General features: G+C 36.7%; 1 protein-coding gene across 2 annotated transcripts in view; it reads left to right on the forward strand.

The window, feature by feature from the left end:
* Positions 1-11,551, forward strand: part of SMURF2 (SMAD specific E3 ubiquitin protein ligase 2) — a 144,784-nt gene extending 133,233 nt beyond the window's left edge. For both annotated transcript variants that reach the window (XM_007482787.3, XM_056817279.1), the window contains 4 exons: positions 4,088-4,208; positions 6,905-7,106; positions 7,849-7,924; positions 8,443-11,551. In XM_007482787.3, the coding sequence (XP_007482849.1) occupies positions 4,088-4,208; positions 6,905-7,106; positions 7,849-7,924; positions 8,443-8,542 (499 nt within the window). In that variant the 3' untranslated portion in view covers positions 8,543-11,551. The remainder of the gene's footprint in view (positions 1-4,087; positions 4,209-6,904; positions 7,107-7,848; positions 7,925-8,442) is intronic.
* The last annotated feature ends 6,561 nt before the right edge of the window (positions 11,552-18,112 follow it).

An 18,112-nucleotide genomic window follows, 5' to 3' on the forward strand; every position in this document is an offset into this window, starting at 1 on the left:
TCTTTCCTTAGTCTAGAATTTTTAAACAGTGGTTTTAGTCAAATATAAGCATTTATTAATCACCCCTTATATGCCAGGTACTCTACTAGGTCCTGAACATACCCACCCCCCCAAATGGTGAATTAGCTCTTATTCTGTGCACGTGTGCACCTATGCTAAGCACAAGGGATACTAAGAAAGGGGAAAAAACTCATTTCCTTACCTCAATGTTCCTACATTCTAGTAACAAAGAATATAAGATATATACAGTTTATATCAAAGATCTTGGGTTCTTAATCAAAGTCTTTTAAAAATAAGGTCATATAACCTAGATTGAAGGGAAGGTAATCTTAGACAGGTAGGGGAGAAGAGGAGAAGGGTTTGTTCATAGGAAAGGTCTCCTATTGAAGATGGGATTCCAGCTGAATCTTGAAGGACGCCAGGGAACCTGGTAGTCAGAAATGGAAGGGACAGCCAATGTTAATGCATAAAATCAAGGATGGAATGCCTTGTGAGAAAAACAGAAAGTAGAACAGGGTAGCTGTATCAATGAATGTATGAAAAGGAATATAGTACAAGAAGACTGGAAAGGTAGCTTGGGACCAGGCTGTGAATGGCTTTGAATATCAAGCAGGATATTTTATTTGATGCTGAAATGAGAAACAGTTGATTGATTAAGGATTTAAGTGGCAAGACCAGTGCTTTACAGAAGTCACTTTGCCAGCTGTTAAGAAAATAAATTGGAATCAGAGGGGGCTTGAGGTTGGGAAACCAATTTAGCAACCATTGTAATAGTGTAGGCAAGAGATGATGAGGACCTGATCTAAGGTAGTGATTTCATGAGCAGTGAGAAAAGTAGGGACATCAGAGATGTAAAGTAGAATAGCGAGTCAGGAATAATGCAGAGATTACAAATTTGGGAGACTGGAAAGATGATAGTACTTAGAAATAAACTCAGACGAGGGTATGGAGTAAAGTGGGAAAAAGAAAATAAAATCAGTTTTGGACACATTGAATTCCTTTTCACCTCCTCCCACCCTCATATTTCACAGATAAGGAAACTAAGGCCCAGAGAAGTACTCAAGGTCACAAAGGAAATGTCAGGAATTTGAAAATAACAGAAACTTATTGTTTAACAAATTTTGCTAAGTCCAGATTTTATCAGATTAAAAAGAAAGGCTAAAGGGAATGATTTTCAACAACTTTGAAGAATATAATCATTTCTCTGAGTTTAAGTTTACTATTTCAGGGTTTTGCTAAGTTTAACATCTTCTCTAAGTAGTTTAGAAAAGTAGTTAGAATCCAAAAAGTTAATCAGAAGCCCATGAACATTAGGAAAAGGAGCCTATCATTGAAGTGAAAGTCTATACATGGTGCCTATACTTAAGAAGCCTCTAAGATTCTCTACTGCATTTTGAACCTCGAAGATCCAGGGTATGTCAGTCCAGGAATATAGGTGATCCTAAGTCTAAGATCTCCAAGCAAAGGTAACCACCCAACTCAAAGGACAGTAGGAAAGTAACTAAGGACAGAGAGATGAGTAAACACAAGAAGATCCAAATAGAAAAAGAATAGATGTAGAAATGCCCCCAAATCCAACCTATAAATGCCTTTATAATTGCATGATAAGATTGAAAGGAAAAATGGGTTTTCCACAAGTCTTAACTGTATATACATAGAAGAGATTTTAAAATGGTGTAAGTTTTAGAAGTAGGAATTTATAGGAAATTAGTTTAAAACTAGTAGTGATTGTTCAGATAGTAACAGATTCCCTAAAAATTAGAATAGACCAAATCAAAAACTCCATGCGTCAATTAGAAAATATCAGAGTAAAATCAAAGTTTTCTTTTAGAAATAGAAGGATATATTGTTACAAATAAAAGAGTTGTTGGCTTAAATTGTGACCACAGAAAATATGGTTTCAAGACAGTGTCTTGTTTTAAATCAAATATAAGGTGGTCGCCAGGGAAAAATTCCCTAATATTAAATATACCCAAGTCAGCTGGGTTTTATAGAGATTTTAATTAATACAAATGAGGAATTAATGAAAGGGAGAGAGAGAAAAAAAAGAAATAATGAGAAAAGGACTAGACCAGCCAGCGTGAGCCAGCTTAGGCTGGAAACCCTAAGAGAGAGATCAGTCAGTCTTTTATCAACTCACCACAAGATTTGTCCAAGCAAGATTCTAGTGTTCAGAGAGACACCAGTTCAGCTTTGGCCAGCTCAATCTCCAGAGAGAGTTCTTTGAGACAGTCCCAAGAGAGTCCCTTGCTCTCAGCTTATCATCTCCTTTTAAAGAGAATTTTCTCCTATGTCACCTCCCCTAAATTCTCACATCTACCAATCACAGTAGACGTTTTCCAAAGGACAGACCATTCTTAATTCACACCTGAGTAGACTAAAAACCTCTGAGTAAGTTCTCACCTCTTTGCCCTTTGCAAGTTCACAAGTTGCCTGACCTTTATAGGTACTTAGTACCCTTTTGTATTAGATCTAAAAATAGGCACAGCTTAAGAACTTTTGCCTTACTATAAGTATGGGTTAAGTATTTTTCATTGTTCAGCAAGGAGTTTACAATTTTATCTTCCCCTAAAGCATGCTTAAGGTAGGGGTGGGGTAGAGGTCTCACATTCCTGATCTAAGTCCCTTCATTGTTTAAATGGGAAATGGTCTTAACCAAATCTTATGAAGTAGGGTCTGAAAATTTTTGAGATTCACAATATAAGATACCTATCTGGGAAATATGGAAAACAAATCAAGAGAAGATGGTTTAAGAAACATCAGACTTCCTGAAAACCATAATAAAATCCTTTTTTTAAGCCCAAATAACTATTTATAAATGTTTAATTTTTTAAATATTTTGCCCAATTACATGTAAAGCAAATTTTAACATTCATTCTTAAAAATTTTGAGTTCCAGATTCTCTCCCTCACTACTCTCCTTGTCTCTCCTATTCCTGAGACAGTATGCAATTTGCTATAAATTTTATATGTGCAATCATCTTAAAACATTTTTCCAAAAACCATAACGAAATCTTGTAAACAGGATCTGGTAGCTTCTCAGGCTTAGAGTATCAAGTATTCTAAAATAGAGATTCTCTCCATAAGATTTGTTAAGAAATTAAGTGAAAAGTTATTGCTTTTGTTTTAAGGGGAGGTCTTGGGATTTAATAGGAAAAGTTGCAACCCAGGATTTAGGTTTGATAAAAAGTGCATTTGCCACCATTTCCTGAACATATATTAATGATAATACATAGCACCTGAATATAGGGTATTTAATTTGGACACAGACCTACTTGAAATCGAGCAACTTTATATCTTTAGGTCAGAACTTTTAAAACAAGATAGAAAAAATGTTTCTCTTGCCAATGAGGGACTGGATTATTTCTACACATTAGCCATCTTCCAGCCTACCCTCCTGCCAACACTTTTTTTCTGATTAATTAAATACATTCTCTGTCATTTGAAGCCCATCCTTCTCAGTTTGGCTTCAACCCACCTTTCCAGCTTTGTTATACTTTGCTCTTCTTCAGATATTTTTTAGTCTGGCCAAACTGGCCTTTTTTATTTTCTCACACATGTAACATCTGTTTCTCTGCCTCAACCCAGGCTACTTGTCCTTCATGCTGGGAGTATGCTTTTTAACTTTGCTCTTAAGATCCCTAGTTTTCTGCAAATCTCAGTTTAAATGCTCCCTGCTATTTGAGACTATTCTTGATTTCTCTGTACTGTTCCACCTCTTCCCTTAATTGCCATTCCCCCCCCCCCCCAGCCACTTATACTTCTTTTGGCCTAAATTTATTTTGTGTGTATTTATTCTTATAAATTTATATTGTGTATGCATGTTGTCTCCCCTGATATAATATAGACTTATTGGAGACATGACTATTTTTATTTTTATCTGTGTCCCCAAAGTCTAGCATAGTACCTAGCACATATAGGTGATTTTTTTCTTAATGTTACAATGTTGTACTAGATTTCCAAACAAACCTAACATTACCAAAGTTATAGGATCTTCCAATAATGTTACTGAATATTTTATTGCTTTACCTAGGCATATATGCATCATTAGTAGATCACTAGAGACTTGTATATTATTATTATTACAGGCTTTATGTAAACTGGAGATTTTTACGAGGAATTGAAGCTCAGTTTCTGGCTCTGCAGAAGGGATTTAATGAAGTAATCCCACAACATCTGCTGAAGACATTTGATGAGAAAGAACTAGAGGTCAGTGTGATTGTGTTATCATTATGATTTGTTTGGGGGAAAAAAAAACAGACTAGGTGGACTGTAATAACTAAATTAAACTCCAGTCCTTGATTTCTATAAAGTTTACTAATATTTACTTGAATAGGAGAAGGCAAACAGATAGATAGCAGAGTCTAAATTTATCCTGCCGTGTGGGCGGTCTCCCAGTGAACCCCTTAGCCACCTTCCTTTTGGTTGCATGCCCAAGAGAATAAAGAGCCACTTCCTGGATCCCCCTACTTTATTTTCTCCCTTTATACCTGGATCAATTTCCCAGTCATTTACAGGTTAAGTGCCTAGGTCATTAGCAGTACAGAGATGCAGGTAGGGCTCCAAAGTATGATCCTGGGAGAGGATTTTTGTTTGTTATCCTGTACACACAGGATAAATTAGTTTCATTGCTGCAACTTGTATCCTCTTGCCAGTGCAGGTACCCATGGACTCACAAACATTGAGATTTTAGATCATTGAATTTAGAATTGGAGAGAGGTCATAGAGAAGCTTTAAGTCAACCCTGCCTGTTTACAAATGAGAAAACTCAAGCCTAGGGAGGTATCTTAGAAGTAAAAAGTGCAGAATCAGGATTTGAATCTAGATCTTCTGATTCTAGCTCCAGTCTCCCTTCCATTTTACCATGCTGCATTTTATTTTATTACTGCCCAGCCCCCAGACTATTAGGCATTGTAAAGAGAATTGAAGGAAACAAAAATAATTTAAGATGGCCTTTCATTGACCACTTTCCTTGAACTAGCAACCTGAAAGCTTTCAGAAAAAGTGCGGTGGTTAAAAACTGAAGGAAGAATGAGGTTCAAAGGACAGAATCTCAACTAGTGATAACAGAACTGATAGTAGAATGTCTATGAATGTTTGGGAATTTTTTATTCACCATGGGAAATTTGTATTTGCGGGGCAGCTGGGTAGCTCAGTGGATTGAGAACCAGGCCTAGAGACGGGAGGTCCTAGGTTCAAATCTGGCCTCAGCCACTTCCTAGCTGTGTGACCCTGGGCAAGTCACTTGACCCCCATTGCCTAGCCCTTACCACTCTTCTGCCTTGGAGCCAATACACAGTATTGACTCCAAGACGGAAGGTAAGGGTTTAAAAAAAAAAGAAAGAAAGAGAAATTTGTATTTGTCCCAAAATTGAAAAATTGCCCACCTATTCTGATTCAGTGCAGTTGCCACTTATTATCTAATAAATACCTGGGAGGGCTTGGGAGTTAGGAGACTTTCCTTCTGCATCTATGCACTGGGACTCCTTTTGCCTTTCTGTGTATTCCCATGGTTTAGGTAGCACATGGTATAAATGATAAATACCTATTGATTGGTTCATACCTACTCTTTGTTATGACTCATTTTGATGGCTTTTAGAGTTTACAAGGTCCTTTCCTCACGGCAATCCTTCATTGTTTGTATGTATGGATAGATGTGCATAGATGTGCAAATATACAAACCTTTTTGGTGAGCACTCTGCTACTCTCTACTTAAGTCTAACATTTTGAGTAAAATATGGGGTATATTTTAGATCCTACACTAAAAGAATCTTAATCTGTACCATTTGTATCCCACTTGTGTAGCAAGGCTCTCCAATTGCTCAGAAATGGCTGAGATGTCATCAACTGAGATGACAACATTAAGAGAGAATTCCAAATCTTAGAGTAAATCTCTGGGGGGAAAATAGACTCTGAAACTTTTTTTAATGGGCTTTTTGTCCTTAACTTCTTCCCTTTTTCTCCTCTACATCAGATTTCATTAGATCACAGTAATTATTGAGGATGTTTAAGTTTGCTAAAAGTTTGTTCTTCCAGTAAAAGGTGACTATTATAATACTGATAGCATTTACTGATTTTGCCTTCCTTGGAAGCCTGTTGTACATAGTCAGTATCATTCATACATATACGTATGTATTTTTTAAAAATATATGTGTATGTATGTATTTTTTTTAAACCCTCACCTTCCATCTTGGAATCAATGCTGTATGTTCTAAGGCAGAAGAGCAGTAAGGGCTAAGCGATGGGGGTTAAGTGACTTGCCCAGGGTCACACAGCTAGGAAGTATCTGAGGCCAGATTTGAAGCCAGGAGGCTTTCAATCCAATAAGCCACCCATCTGTTCCCAGGATCATATATTTTAGCTTGGGTTGTATTCAGATTGTTTCTTTCAAGCCATTTTTAGTTCCTTTAACTAGTTTATAAACTCCTTGAAACTTTATGGTCTGTGAATGCAGGAACCAAACACATTCTCTAATATTGCTAGTCATTTACACTACTTGACTGACTATAAGTGACCAAAATTGGAGTTCTTATTGCTCAGGTTACCTAATATTTATCATCTTTAGTTTTTTAAAACATTTTACTTCAATATTAGGAAAACTTATTAAACATGTAATATCTGAGAATTAAATCAGTGGAATTATGTTGTTATTCCATTTTTCCTACTATGTTCCCTTGCAAGGTGCTTCATTCACTTTTGGCTTAGTTTCTCTAAATGCAAAATGAAAGGATTAGATTAGATTATTTCTATGGGACCTGCTCTGACCTTGTCTGGATCATTATGGAGCTACTAGACTTGTCTCTTTTGGCCTTTTCCATCCATTAAAAGAAATACTGCAACAGTTTTCTAATATAGAATATTACAGCAGTTTTCATTATAACCATTGTCTGTCCATTTGTGAACAGCTCATCATCTGTGGGCTGGGGAAGATTGATGTTAGTGACTGGAAAGTAAACACACGGTTGAAACACTGTACCCCAGACAGCAATATCGTGAAATGGTTCTGGAAAGCTGTGGAATTTTTTGATGAAGAAAGGAGAGCGCGATTACTTCAGTTTGTGACAGGATCTTCCAGAGTGCCTTTGCAGGGATTTAAAGCTTTACAAGGTGGGGGATCCCTGACAGTAAGTCGATATAAAAACTTTGCAGTATAAGCATATATTCTCCTCCCTTGTGCTATTCTTTATCAGTAGCTCTGTAATTTTCATATCACTTTCTTTTCTTCCTTGCTTATCTCTTCACTCTTCAAATTCACTCCCCTACCCTGTCCCACTCCACTTGTAACTTTAGATTTAAAAAATCGGTGCATAACCATTAGTACTCTTCTCTATACTTTCTTAAACTTACATTTTCAGCTATAACTATCTGCAAAGCTTATCATTTTTCAGCCACTTCTTGGGTTATAATTATGCAAGAAAGAATTTGACAAAAATAACATTTGTTCTACATGTACCTTTATGGATTGTGTTCCTATGCTGTATTTTATGTTGTAAATGAATCTAGATCCATTTTTTGCCTCATGCAGGCTACTTACTCATCTTAAATAGCATAGAAGCATATGTTGGCCTAGTTAATTAATTCTCTTTGTAATATTTGCCTTCTTGAATTTCTAACAACTATTTGAATCCAATATTTATATTATTTTTCATGGATTTGTTAGTTTGTTATGGGTTGTAGCTTTTTTGCATAATAAAGATTTATTTTTAACAACAAAGTTAGCAGTGAGTTTTCAGTCAGAAATGTCACAAGTTTTCTTCAGAATAGACTATGCCTTTAATATTTTCATTTTAAGGCTAGTCATTCATTTAATGTACTCTCTATGACTTTTTCACTTTGACTTCATTTACAGGTGCTGCAGGCCCAAGACTATTTACAATACACCAGATTGATGCTAGCACTAACAATCTGCCAAAAGCTCATACGTGGTACGTTACTTTTTTTCAGCTTTATGTCGGAAAATAGAGAAGGAAAAAATGTTTTCCTCCTCTAACATCACATTTAGACTGAATTGAGACAGGATTTATAGCCAATCATTACTAGCAGACAAGCTTTTAAAAAAATTCTTTTTTCTCACATGGTTCAAATATAAATATAAGTTTTCATTCAACATTTTCATAATCAGACTTAATTGAGATAGGACTACATGCCAGCTCCTTAGTAGGAGAAGAACTTTTGAAAGTCTTGTTTTTGTCAGGAGGTTACAATTTGTAGTAATTCAGCATCTTTTAAGTATCTTTTAAGTAAGATAAGTACAAAGAAACAATAAGTAATCATCCTTTGAGTGGAATTTCTATTTCTTAGTATTGACTTAATTTTCTGTCTTTGTGACAGACCTAAAACAAAAAATGCAGAAGTAACTTAGTCTAGGGTATGAATTTTATAAACAAATACTTTGAGTAGCAATGTATAAATTCACAAAATCATTTTTCTTACCTGTTCACAGCTTCAATCGAATAGACATTCCACCTTACGAAAGCTATGAGAAGCTTTATGAGAAGTTGCTAACAGCCATTGAAGAAACGTGTGGATTCGCTGTGGAATGACAAACTTTGCCAACTTCTTGGAACTCCATTCATATATGTTTGATTGATAGCTCCCCCTCCAGCCAACATTCAAGAAATGCTTGAAGTACAGGAACTTTTTTCCCCTTTTCTACTCTAGGACACCTTAAGGGAGAAGGATGGTTTTAGAATTTCCTTTCTGAGAAAAAAAAATGGTCTTTGTCATGAGGCCACACTCCGCTGCTATTTAAAACTATTATCTTGAACCTACAGAATGCTGACTTTTCCTATGTTTTCAAAGTCTGGCAGTATTTTACTCTTAAAGACTACTATTATTTTTATAAAAGGTAATCTATTTTGTTTACCTATCAGAATTTGCCTTTCTAAAACATCAAGACACAATTTCAGCAGTCGGTACAAGTCACATTTCAGCTTCACTGAACACATACCAAACAGCTACTATATTACTCTTTTTAAAAAGAAAAATAAAGTTATTTTTGGATTACTCTAATTTTGAATAAATTTGGCTAAAAGAGTCATTAACCTTTTAAGCAAGCCACTTAAATATTTAATTGCATTTTCTTATAGTAAAGCATTATATTCTGCATTATATATTGAATATAATTGTTCACTATGTGGGTCTTTTAAAATATTTTTTGAAGCATGAATTTCCTGGAAAACAATCATACTATTTTGGTCTTTATTTATATCACTTGTCAGATTTTTAATGCAACTACTGTTTTAGTGATTTTAACTTTGGATGCAATACTTTGTGTTCATGGTGTCCCTGTTTTTAAGAGACTTTTTAAAAAGACTTTTGTAATGAGTCAACATTATCAAGTGTTTTGGATCTGCATTTCATCTTCAATGAAAATGCTGCATTTTTTAACTCCTAAAAGCATGTTGATATGGGATATGTTCAATCTTATTTTTAGATATATCATTTTTTAAGAACCAAAGTTCTGTATGTCAAATTGCATCTAGTTGGTTATATGTTAGTTGATGTATCAAGAATTCTATCAGGTAAACCACATTTAATCTTTGTTTAGTTGCTCATGATATGGAGGTCTGCCCAAATTGTGACAAAGGGAAAATCAGTTGGTAACTTTTAGTTCTACTTTTACATAACAACACAGTAGGGTAAGGTGTGTGGATTGAAAGTGAGGTCAAGAAAGTTTACCACCTAGGTTCCCCAGAATGAAGGTGAGTAAATTGATAAGTGTAGAAACATACATGAATTTAAATAGGGGGGAAATGTTCTATAAATTAAGAAATTAATTTTGGAACCAAGTTGGTAATTCTAGTCACCAGTGCTGGGTACTGAACATTGTGAAGCATTCAGACTTGATTTATTAGGTGTTTATCATGTTTCTTGAGCCACCTGGTCAGCAAGAAGCAATGGAAATATTGAGGTAAAGAATTAGAAAAATACAGTCATGAGTGGATTTCTTCAGTCATCAGAAATATCCACTTCAACATTCATATGAGAAATTGTCAGCAGTAGCAATTTTTGATGAATCAAAATTATTACGGTTTTTTGTTTTGTTTTTGCAAATGAGCAGACTAACTTTTTTAATATACTGTCAAAATTTTATTCTGCCAAATTTGATTGCTATAGCAAGCAGTCTAGTTATAGTTATTTCTCAAAGGTAAGATCAGTGCATGGCCTAAGAATTAATACTTTGTGAAGCAGTATTAATGAGATTATATTTTTCCACTGTCAGTGAACATATTACATTTGAATTATTGAGACATGCAGAAACTACATTTCTCTACTTTTTGATCAACTAATAGCTTAAGTTTCACAGTAAGCATTTTATTAAGGTAGGTCCATTGTTCTTCTGTATTAGGCACTAGTATAGTTTTCATTTGTACACAATCTTTAGAAAAATCTTCCAAAACTAAGGAATGGTTGTGGAAACCAGAACTGTTAGGGATGCAATACAGTAACAATGAAATATTTCTAGGAATTATTTCAAAGTATAATATGGATCAGGAATATAACCATCACTTTTTAGTGCCTTTTTGTCTTTATAATAAGGACTAATTAAATAGAGCTTTAAAACAAATCATCCTACAGTACCAGTCAAAGTTACATATACATACTTTATAATTCACAGGAATATATTGGCCCATCAGTTTTCAGTTTTAAAATTATGTCAGCTGGTTAACTTTCAAATAGGTGCTAGAAAAAAGAAAAGAAAAAATTGTCATCTTTTATTAAACTTTGGACCCCATGAGTAATGTGAATATTTATATCCATGTGTCACTCTTAGTGAGTTTTCCTTTTATCCATTCTTTATTTGCATTAATCTTTAGAAATGTCATTATTTTTTCATGCTTTTCATATGAAACAGTAATTATTTTGTAGAACTCCTACAGTAGAGATGAGTTTCAGAAGATTTTATTTCTTGATGTAAAGAATTTTGTAACAGTGCTGTGTACAGTGTAAATTCAAAAAAAATTTTTTTGCACATAGCTTCAGTTGCCCTAGATTGATTTATTTTTACCAAATGTTTGTTGTTTACTACAGTCCAGAGCACACAAGGCTCCTGTTGAAATCCCTTTTTTATTTGTAAATCATTTTTATTTTACAACACTAAATTCATTTTGAACATCTGTTGTGTTTAAACTGACATTGATGGAAAAGATTTTTGCTTCTTCATCAAAGTGGGTGTTTCTTCCATCCTTCATGCTTATGTTAGCAGCTATCTCTGCCTCAGACTTTAAACTGCATCATAAAGCAATCAGATACCATTTAAAATATTTTAAGTACTACATTAGGATTATGACTACCAAATGCTGAGAGTTTTTGTTTTGTCTCTAGGTGTAATTAGTTTAATTGGTGTAATATTATCCTTTCCTCCAAACTGACTTTTTAAAGGTTTATCATTTCCATTGTATTTATTAAAGAGTGTTTTAGCATTGATATTCTTTGTATTTCACCCAGCTGTTACATGAGCTTTATCAATAACATCTGTATAAATGGTTTAAATTTTTTTAAACTCTGTATGTGCCCATACAGTAATAAATTGTATGCTGTTTGCACCATCACAGCATCGGTGATTTAAAAGGAACATTGTGAGTTTTCAGTGCATTGAGGCTTTTAAAGAAGCTCTATTCTAATTTCATAATTTAACTTCCATGCACAAAATCCAAACATATGGTCCATAAAGTGAGAATCAGAAAAAGAATGCAAATGCTTGTTTTATTTGTAAGTATTTCTTAGAATGTTTACATATTTAATGAAGTCTTGTTAGCTTGTATGCCAATAATAATAATATTTTCCATAGGTTACATGAAGTTCCAATTGATCTTTGAACCATAATTGGTAGAACCATTTTATAGGGTTATATTCCCTGGAAATCTATTTCAGGGAACTTTGGAGCTATCTTGTTTTTGAATTATTTTATGATAGATAACATCCACTTCAGCTGCCTGAGCTACCATAAAACTGGACAATTTTAATGGGACAATGTTCAAAGCACTTGTTTATCTGGATTCATTCACAACATTATATAGACTTTTTTTGATACTGAAGTGTTTGAAATATGTGGCCCATTGATTTAGGATTTTCCCTCTTTAATTAAGAAAGTGTAGTTGTAATGGTATTTTCATAATGATATTGGAACTAAAGATCATGCAAATAGAAAATGATAAAAAAAACAATGGTAGCCAAGAATTTAAAGTTGTAACGTTTTTTCTAGGTAAAAAGGAAACTGCTTAGATCATTTTCAGAGATTCATATTGATTTGTGTTCTTTTCTTTTTAAATGTATTTATTTAGAGTATTTTTTCATGGTTACATGAATCATGTTCTTTCCCATCACCCTCTCATAGCTAACGAGCAATTCCACTGGGTTTTACTTATGTCATTGATCAAGACCTATTTCCATATTACTGATATTTGCACTAGGGTGATCATATAGAGTAGACTCAATCCCCAATCATATCCCTGCCGAACCATGTGATCAAGCAGTTGTTTTTCTTGTGTTTCTACTCCCACAGTTCTTTCTCTGGATATGGATAGCATTATTTCTCATAGGTCCCTCAGAATTGTCCTGGATCATTAAACATTAAATTGTGCTTTAAAAAGTCTGAGGATCAGGGAGCAGCTGGGTAGCTCAGTGGATTGAGAACCAGGCCTAGAGACTGGAGGTCCTAGATACAAATCTGGCCTCAGCCACTTCCTAGCTGTGTGACCCTGGGCAAGTCACTTGACCCCCATTGCCTGGCCCTTACCACTCTTCTGCCTTGGAGCCAGTACACAGTATTGACTCCAAGATGGAAGGTAAGGGTTTATTTAAAAAAAAAAAAGTCTGAGGACTACCCTAACTAATCACAAAGGAACAAGTGGAAATGTTTCACCCCCACAGGCAGCTTGTTCCTTTGAGATTAGTTAGGATGGTCCTCAGAAAACTGATTTGGTCCATGCTTGGGGCCATACATGAAACCTGATAAAAGTCTGCCAAAATTTTGTGTTACAGTAGCATAGAGTTTTTAAACCACAATGAGGCATGAGAGTAGGAATTTTATGGAAGCCTGTGGCATCTTAAAATGCCTGAGCCAAAAATTCTTACGGGCCCTAAAAAATATACTAAAAAAGATCCAAATTTAGCATCTGGTAGATTTTTCTATGGTTATAGGTTTATTAATAATTATGGCTAACTGGCCCCAGAGCAGAACATACTTTTATTTATATCCATCCCATCTAGCTATCCACCCTGTGACCATCTACACTGCTGCTGTCTAGTTTCTCTCCACCAGCAACAGCACTTGACTGAACTGCTTTAAAAATGCCTTCTTAACTTTGGTAAGCTATTTTGATTGGTGAATGACAGAGTTCTAATTTAAATATCCACCATTACCCAGTATCTGGGTTGGGTTACTAGCCTTTCACAGTTTATCCCACCTAGGCCTCCCTCCCCAATCTTTTGGGATTCGCTTTCCCTAAAAGAAAATCAAATTGGACTTCCTGGTAACTTAAAAAGCATTAAAAAAAAATCCCAGCCAACCAGGTGCATACCGGTTCTGTGAGACTCCTATTTCCGAAGACCCCAGGGTCCCAGGCAGGCCAGATGCATTTACATGGAGACAAAGGAAGGGAGGAGGTGTCTAGAGCTAGGGTCACACCCTGTATCCTAGTTATATATCCTTCCGGTATTGGGGTAAAGTTCTGTATTTGGGAGTGCTGCTTCAAGCTACAAGTAAGAATGCCGGCTTTAGGGCCACTTCCAACATTTGATGTAGTGACCCAGATTGAGATGAAAGGATCATTTGGGGTTGAGGGAAGATGCCCGAAAATTAGGAAGGGAATGATCCGAGATGATCCTGAATGGACAATCCTGCCTATGGAATTGGGAGGAATACGTATGCCCGGAAGAGCCTATCCAGGAAGAAACCACCACACCGAGCGGGAGTTGTAAACAGCCAGCATTATTCAGCTTGGAACTAGAGCCAGAACTTTGAAGAGCTGTGCAGTGAAAGTTGTTCAGTTTTCAGTTGTGTCTGACTCTGTGACCCCATTTGGGGTTTTCTTAGCAGAAATACTGAGGTAGTTTGCCATTTCTTTACCTCATTTTACAGATGAGGAACTGAGGAAAAGTGAAGTAACTATCAGGGTCACATAGCTAGTGTGTCCTGAGGGCCACATCAGGCCTGGTTCTCTAAAACACTGCACCACCTGGCTGCCCTCATTTGAAAATCACTGGGCAGCTGAAACACAAAAGAACCAGTTCACTTCTAGAGAAAATAAAACTGAGAAGGCCTCCTGCCGGCCACCAGCCTTCCCAGTAGTCTGACCCAGAGATTCTAATTCCTAACCTCAGAGCCGGGACACGGGAGGACAAGCTAGGCTGGGAATTCTGAGAGTCATTCAAAAGAACCTTCGGCTTCTCCCTACCCCCCCGGAAGAGTTACTCCGGGCTCCTAGAGGGAGGGGCTGGTCTAGAATGCCACAGTATTCCTGCTCTGTTGCATCCTGAGGCAAAGCAGTGCTGGAGCCAGCTCAAAGCAGTGGCCACTGGAGCTTTCTGGGACGGTACTTTTCCTCAGTCAACTAAATTTATTAGAACATCGAGGCAGAGATCCCGTGCCTGGTAAAGTCGTCTGGCCTCTACTTCCTTGTTGGGATCTGCTAGGAAGAGGCATTGGATTGGATCCCTCCAAAACCCGCCCACGCTCTAAACCAGGATCCTTCTGTGGGTGGGGCCAGCCGGAAATCATTCCACTTAACGAGATTAACAAAGAAGATCCCCCGCTACTTAACGGGTAGATGAAATTGGAGCCTGGAGTTTAGGCAAATACTCCTCTCAGGAATGGGCACTCTGAGGTTTAGGGGAGGAGCCATAGAGCCCACGGGCGGCCCCTTGAGGTAGGCAGAGGACCAAGATGCCCTTTCCTGAAAGGAGTTAAAGGAGCGACTCCTGAAATGCTAGTGAAACTGTACAGGGTGTTAAACTGGAAAAAAAACACAGAACTATTAAATAGTCAGAAAAACCACTCTTTAATTAGGGAAAAAAGGGTACAGACGTTATTAGGACTCCTCACAGAGCTATACGCCACAAACCCTCGCAGACACTGCTCAGGGACCCTAGGGAGTCTGAACACTGATGAAAAACTTGGAAGAACCATTAAAATTGAGAAGCTTAAACACCTTTTTAGGGGAACTGGGGATTGAGGATGGGAGAGTATAGTTGATTGACTTTACAATGGTAACAAAGAAAATAGAGTCCTAGACAGGAATAACTGAAAGTTGATGCTTTATAATGGACACAAAAGGAAAAGAGCCAGTCTAAGGGCTGGGCTACCTAGGTAAAGGATTTTGGCTTAAGGGGAGAAGCCTTTGGGCAAAAAGAGATGTTTAGCACCTGAGGGAACAAAAGAGATGGGATTAGCCATCTCTACTTAAACTACTTTAAGAGCTATTGTTAGTCTGTGACTGGAAGTTGGATTTTTCCCTCAGGGAGCAACTCTGGTGACTAGGTCAAACTTGGGGCTTTCACCTTCAAGCTAAACTGGGGGGGTGGGGGAGGAGGGGGAGAGGCGAAGGGGTCATCAAATCTCACTAGGTTACAAGTTTGGGGGTTCTTCAGATTCCATATCGACCAGGGAAATTTAGTCCCTCCTGAGTTCCTGCGCTATTACTACCAATCAGAGGAGGATACAGAGCTCCATCACCAGGACAGAGAAGGTCAGTTTTAATGTGCAAAACCCCAGGACAAATTACATGCAAGAGGCTAAAGACTTCCCAGCCATTTGACTGCAGATGCTCCTCATGGATAAGATTCATTGACTGGAGCTTAAGTGTCCCTGCTGTAGCTGAGGCATTCCTGGCACTGCCCTGTGGCATCTTCACTACTTTGCAGGAAGACACACAGTAAAACTGCAAAGATTTGGCATCAACCATCCACCCTTGAGATGATCTGTAAAAACAACAACAACAAAAAAAAACAACAAAGGAAAAAAGGTGGGGAGGAAAAAAACAAAAACAAAAAACCTGAGATATCTGGCTTGACTTTTCTTTTTTTACCTGCAATACTGCCCACCATGCCACAAAAAAGTGTGCCCAGGAGATCCTATAAGCATTTAAACTGTTGAAGATTCCCTAGAAGAGTCCTTTGGAGCTTGGCACTTGGCACAAAGGGGTGATGATGCAACTAATACCAGTGTGGAATTCCCTGACAGATTTTCTTTGTCCCTATCCATAATAAAGGAAGGCTCAGACCCTTTGGAGACCTCCTTGGGTAGTTACCTGACATGAGGTACAGAATGCCGGGCCTGGAATTAAAAAGATAATTTTAGGGTTGTGACTTGAAATTCTAAATTTAAATGGTCACCAAATAAAATTCCCAAGTCAGTCTGGAAATTATGGAGATTTTAATTAATAGAGAGAGAAGGAATTAAGGAAAGGAGAGAGAGAGAGAGAGAGAGAGAGAGAGAGAGAGAGAATTAATTTAAATTGCTCTGGCATAGTCTGAATCAGGCAGTAGTTAAAGGCCTTGGCCAAAGTGGCCACCCTGAGTCTAAGGGTAAAGGAGTCAGTCTTATCACTCACCACGAGACAGACTCCAAGCTGGGTTCCAGTCCTCCACTGAACTCAATCTCCTGAACTGAGTTCAGAATATCCACTCCGAACTTCATTGCTTAAACTGACTTTTTACCCTTTCCTTTTAAAGAAATTTTCTCTTATTGTCACCTCCCCTAAATTTTTCCATCTACCAATCACAGTAGATGCTTTTTTCCAGGACTGCCCATTCTTAGTTCTCAACACTCTTTGGTTCTCACCTTCTCTGGTCAGATTATATCTTCTGAGTACTTCACACTTCTTTATTAAGTTTGCCTTTTGTGAGTTACTTGACCTTTTTGTGATTAATTTAACCTTTACAGGTACTTAACACCTTTTTGTATTAGATCTAAAAAGAGACCTAGCTTAAGGTTCTAGCTTCATTATAAGGTATGAGTTAAGTACCTTCATTGTTCAATCAGGAGTTTACAACTTTATCTTCCCCTAAAGTATGTCTAAGTATGGGTGGAGTAATGTAAAGTTCCTAAGACATTCCTGATTCTTGTTAGACCAAGTATCTCCATTGTTACAGTAAGGAAATAGCTAAATCAAATCTTCTAAAGTACAGTCTGAGTTGTTTTTAAGATTCACACATCATAAATTTGATCTATTTGATTTTAAATTTGACTTCACAGTAACTCCATCTTTTAGCAAAGATCTGTTTTTAAAAAATTAGGTGTATACTTTTGCTTTTAAAAAGCATTCTGGCTGGATTCTCTGGGCGTGTTTTAAAGAAATCTACTGTAGTCTCCCAGATCCTCTTTTGACATGCTAAAATTTCACTGAGCTTTGCTGATAAAGAAAAACCTGTTGCTCTGGCTATTTGCTTGAGAGCAAAATTTCTGCCTGTTTTAACTTTTTTGGAATCACGAGCCTATTCTTTGGTGTCCTGAATTTTAAAGTAGCTCAGGATTATTTTGCTAATGTTTAAATTTTTTTTTAGGCCTATGGTCTCAGCAGATATGTTGTGATATAGTGCTGTTCTTTGGGACATTCTTTGAAAAATTCAGGAGACCATCTTGGCTTTAATTTGGGACATGATCATTTAAAATGTCCAGCTTTGAGTCAGTCAAAGCAAACACATTTTCCTTTTTTAAATTGAACTGCCCTCAGATTCTTGAGGACAAAAATTTTATGTCTTGGCATGTTCTTATAGCCCTTTTGTGAGGAATTGTCTCCTCAAAGAACTCTTTAACATTTAGCAGCTAGCACAATGTGATTAAAGGTTTGTTCTGAATATAACAATTACCTATTAAGACTTCAAAATTTACCTGTGCTGGTTAATTCCTCATAGGGAACAGGCACATGGATTTCCTTGTTTTTTCTTGCTTGTTCCTTGCATAACTTTTGAAATAGCAGTTTTCAAGTTAAGAAATCTTCAGCAATAAGCTTAGAGTCAATTGATACCATTGATTTAGAGATTGCTGGCTTATTTTGTCCAGCAGGTCGTTGGTGATGGGAGATTCATTATCATACTGAATTAACATGCTTTTGATCTCTTTAGGAGTCAGGAATGCAACATTATTAGGCTGTTATAAATTTACTTCT

The sequence above is a fragment of the Monodelphis domestica genome, chromosome 2, assembly GCF_027887165.1.
Source record: "Monodelphis domestica isolate mMonDom1 chromosome 2, mMonDom1.pri, whole genome shotgun sequence".
NCBI classification, from domain to species: Eukaryota; Metazoa; Chordata; class Mammalia; order Didelphimorphia; family Didelphidae; genus Monodelphis; species Monodelphis domestica.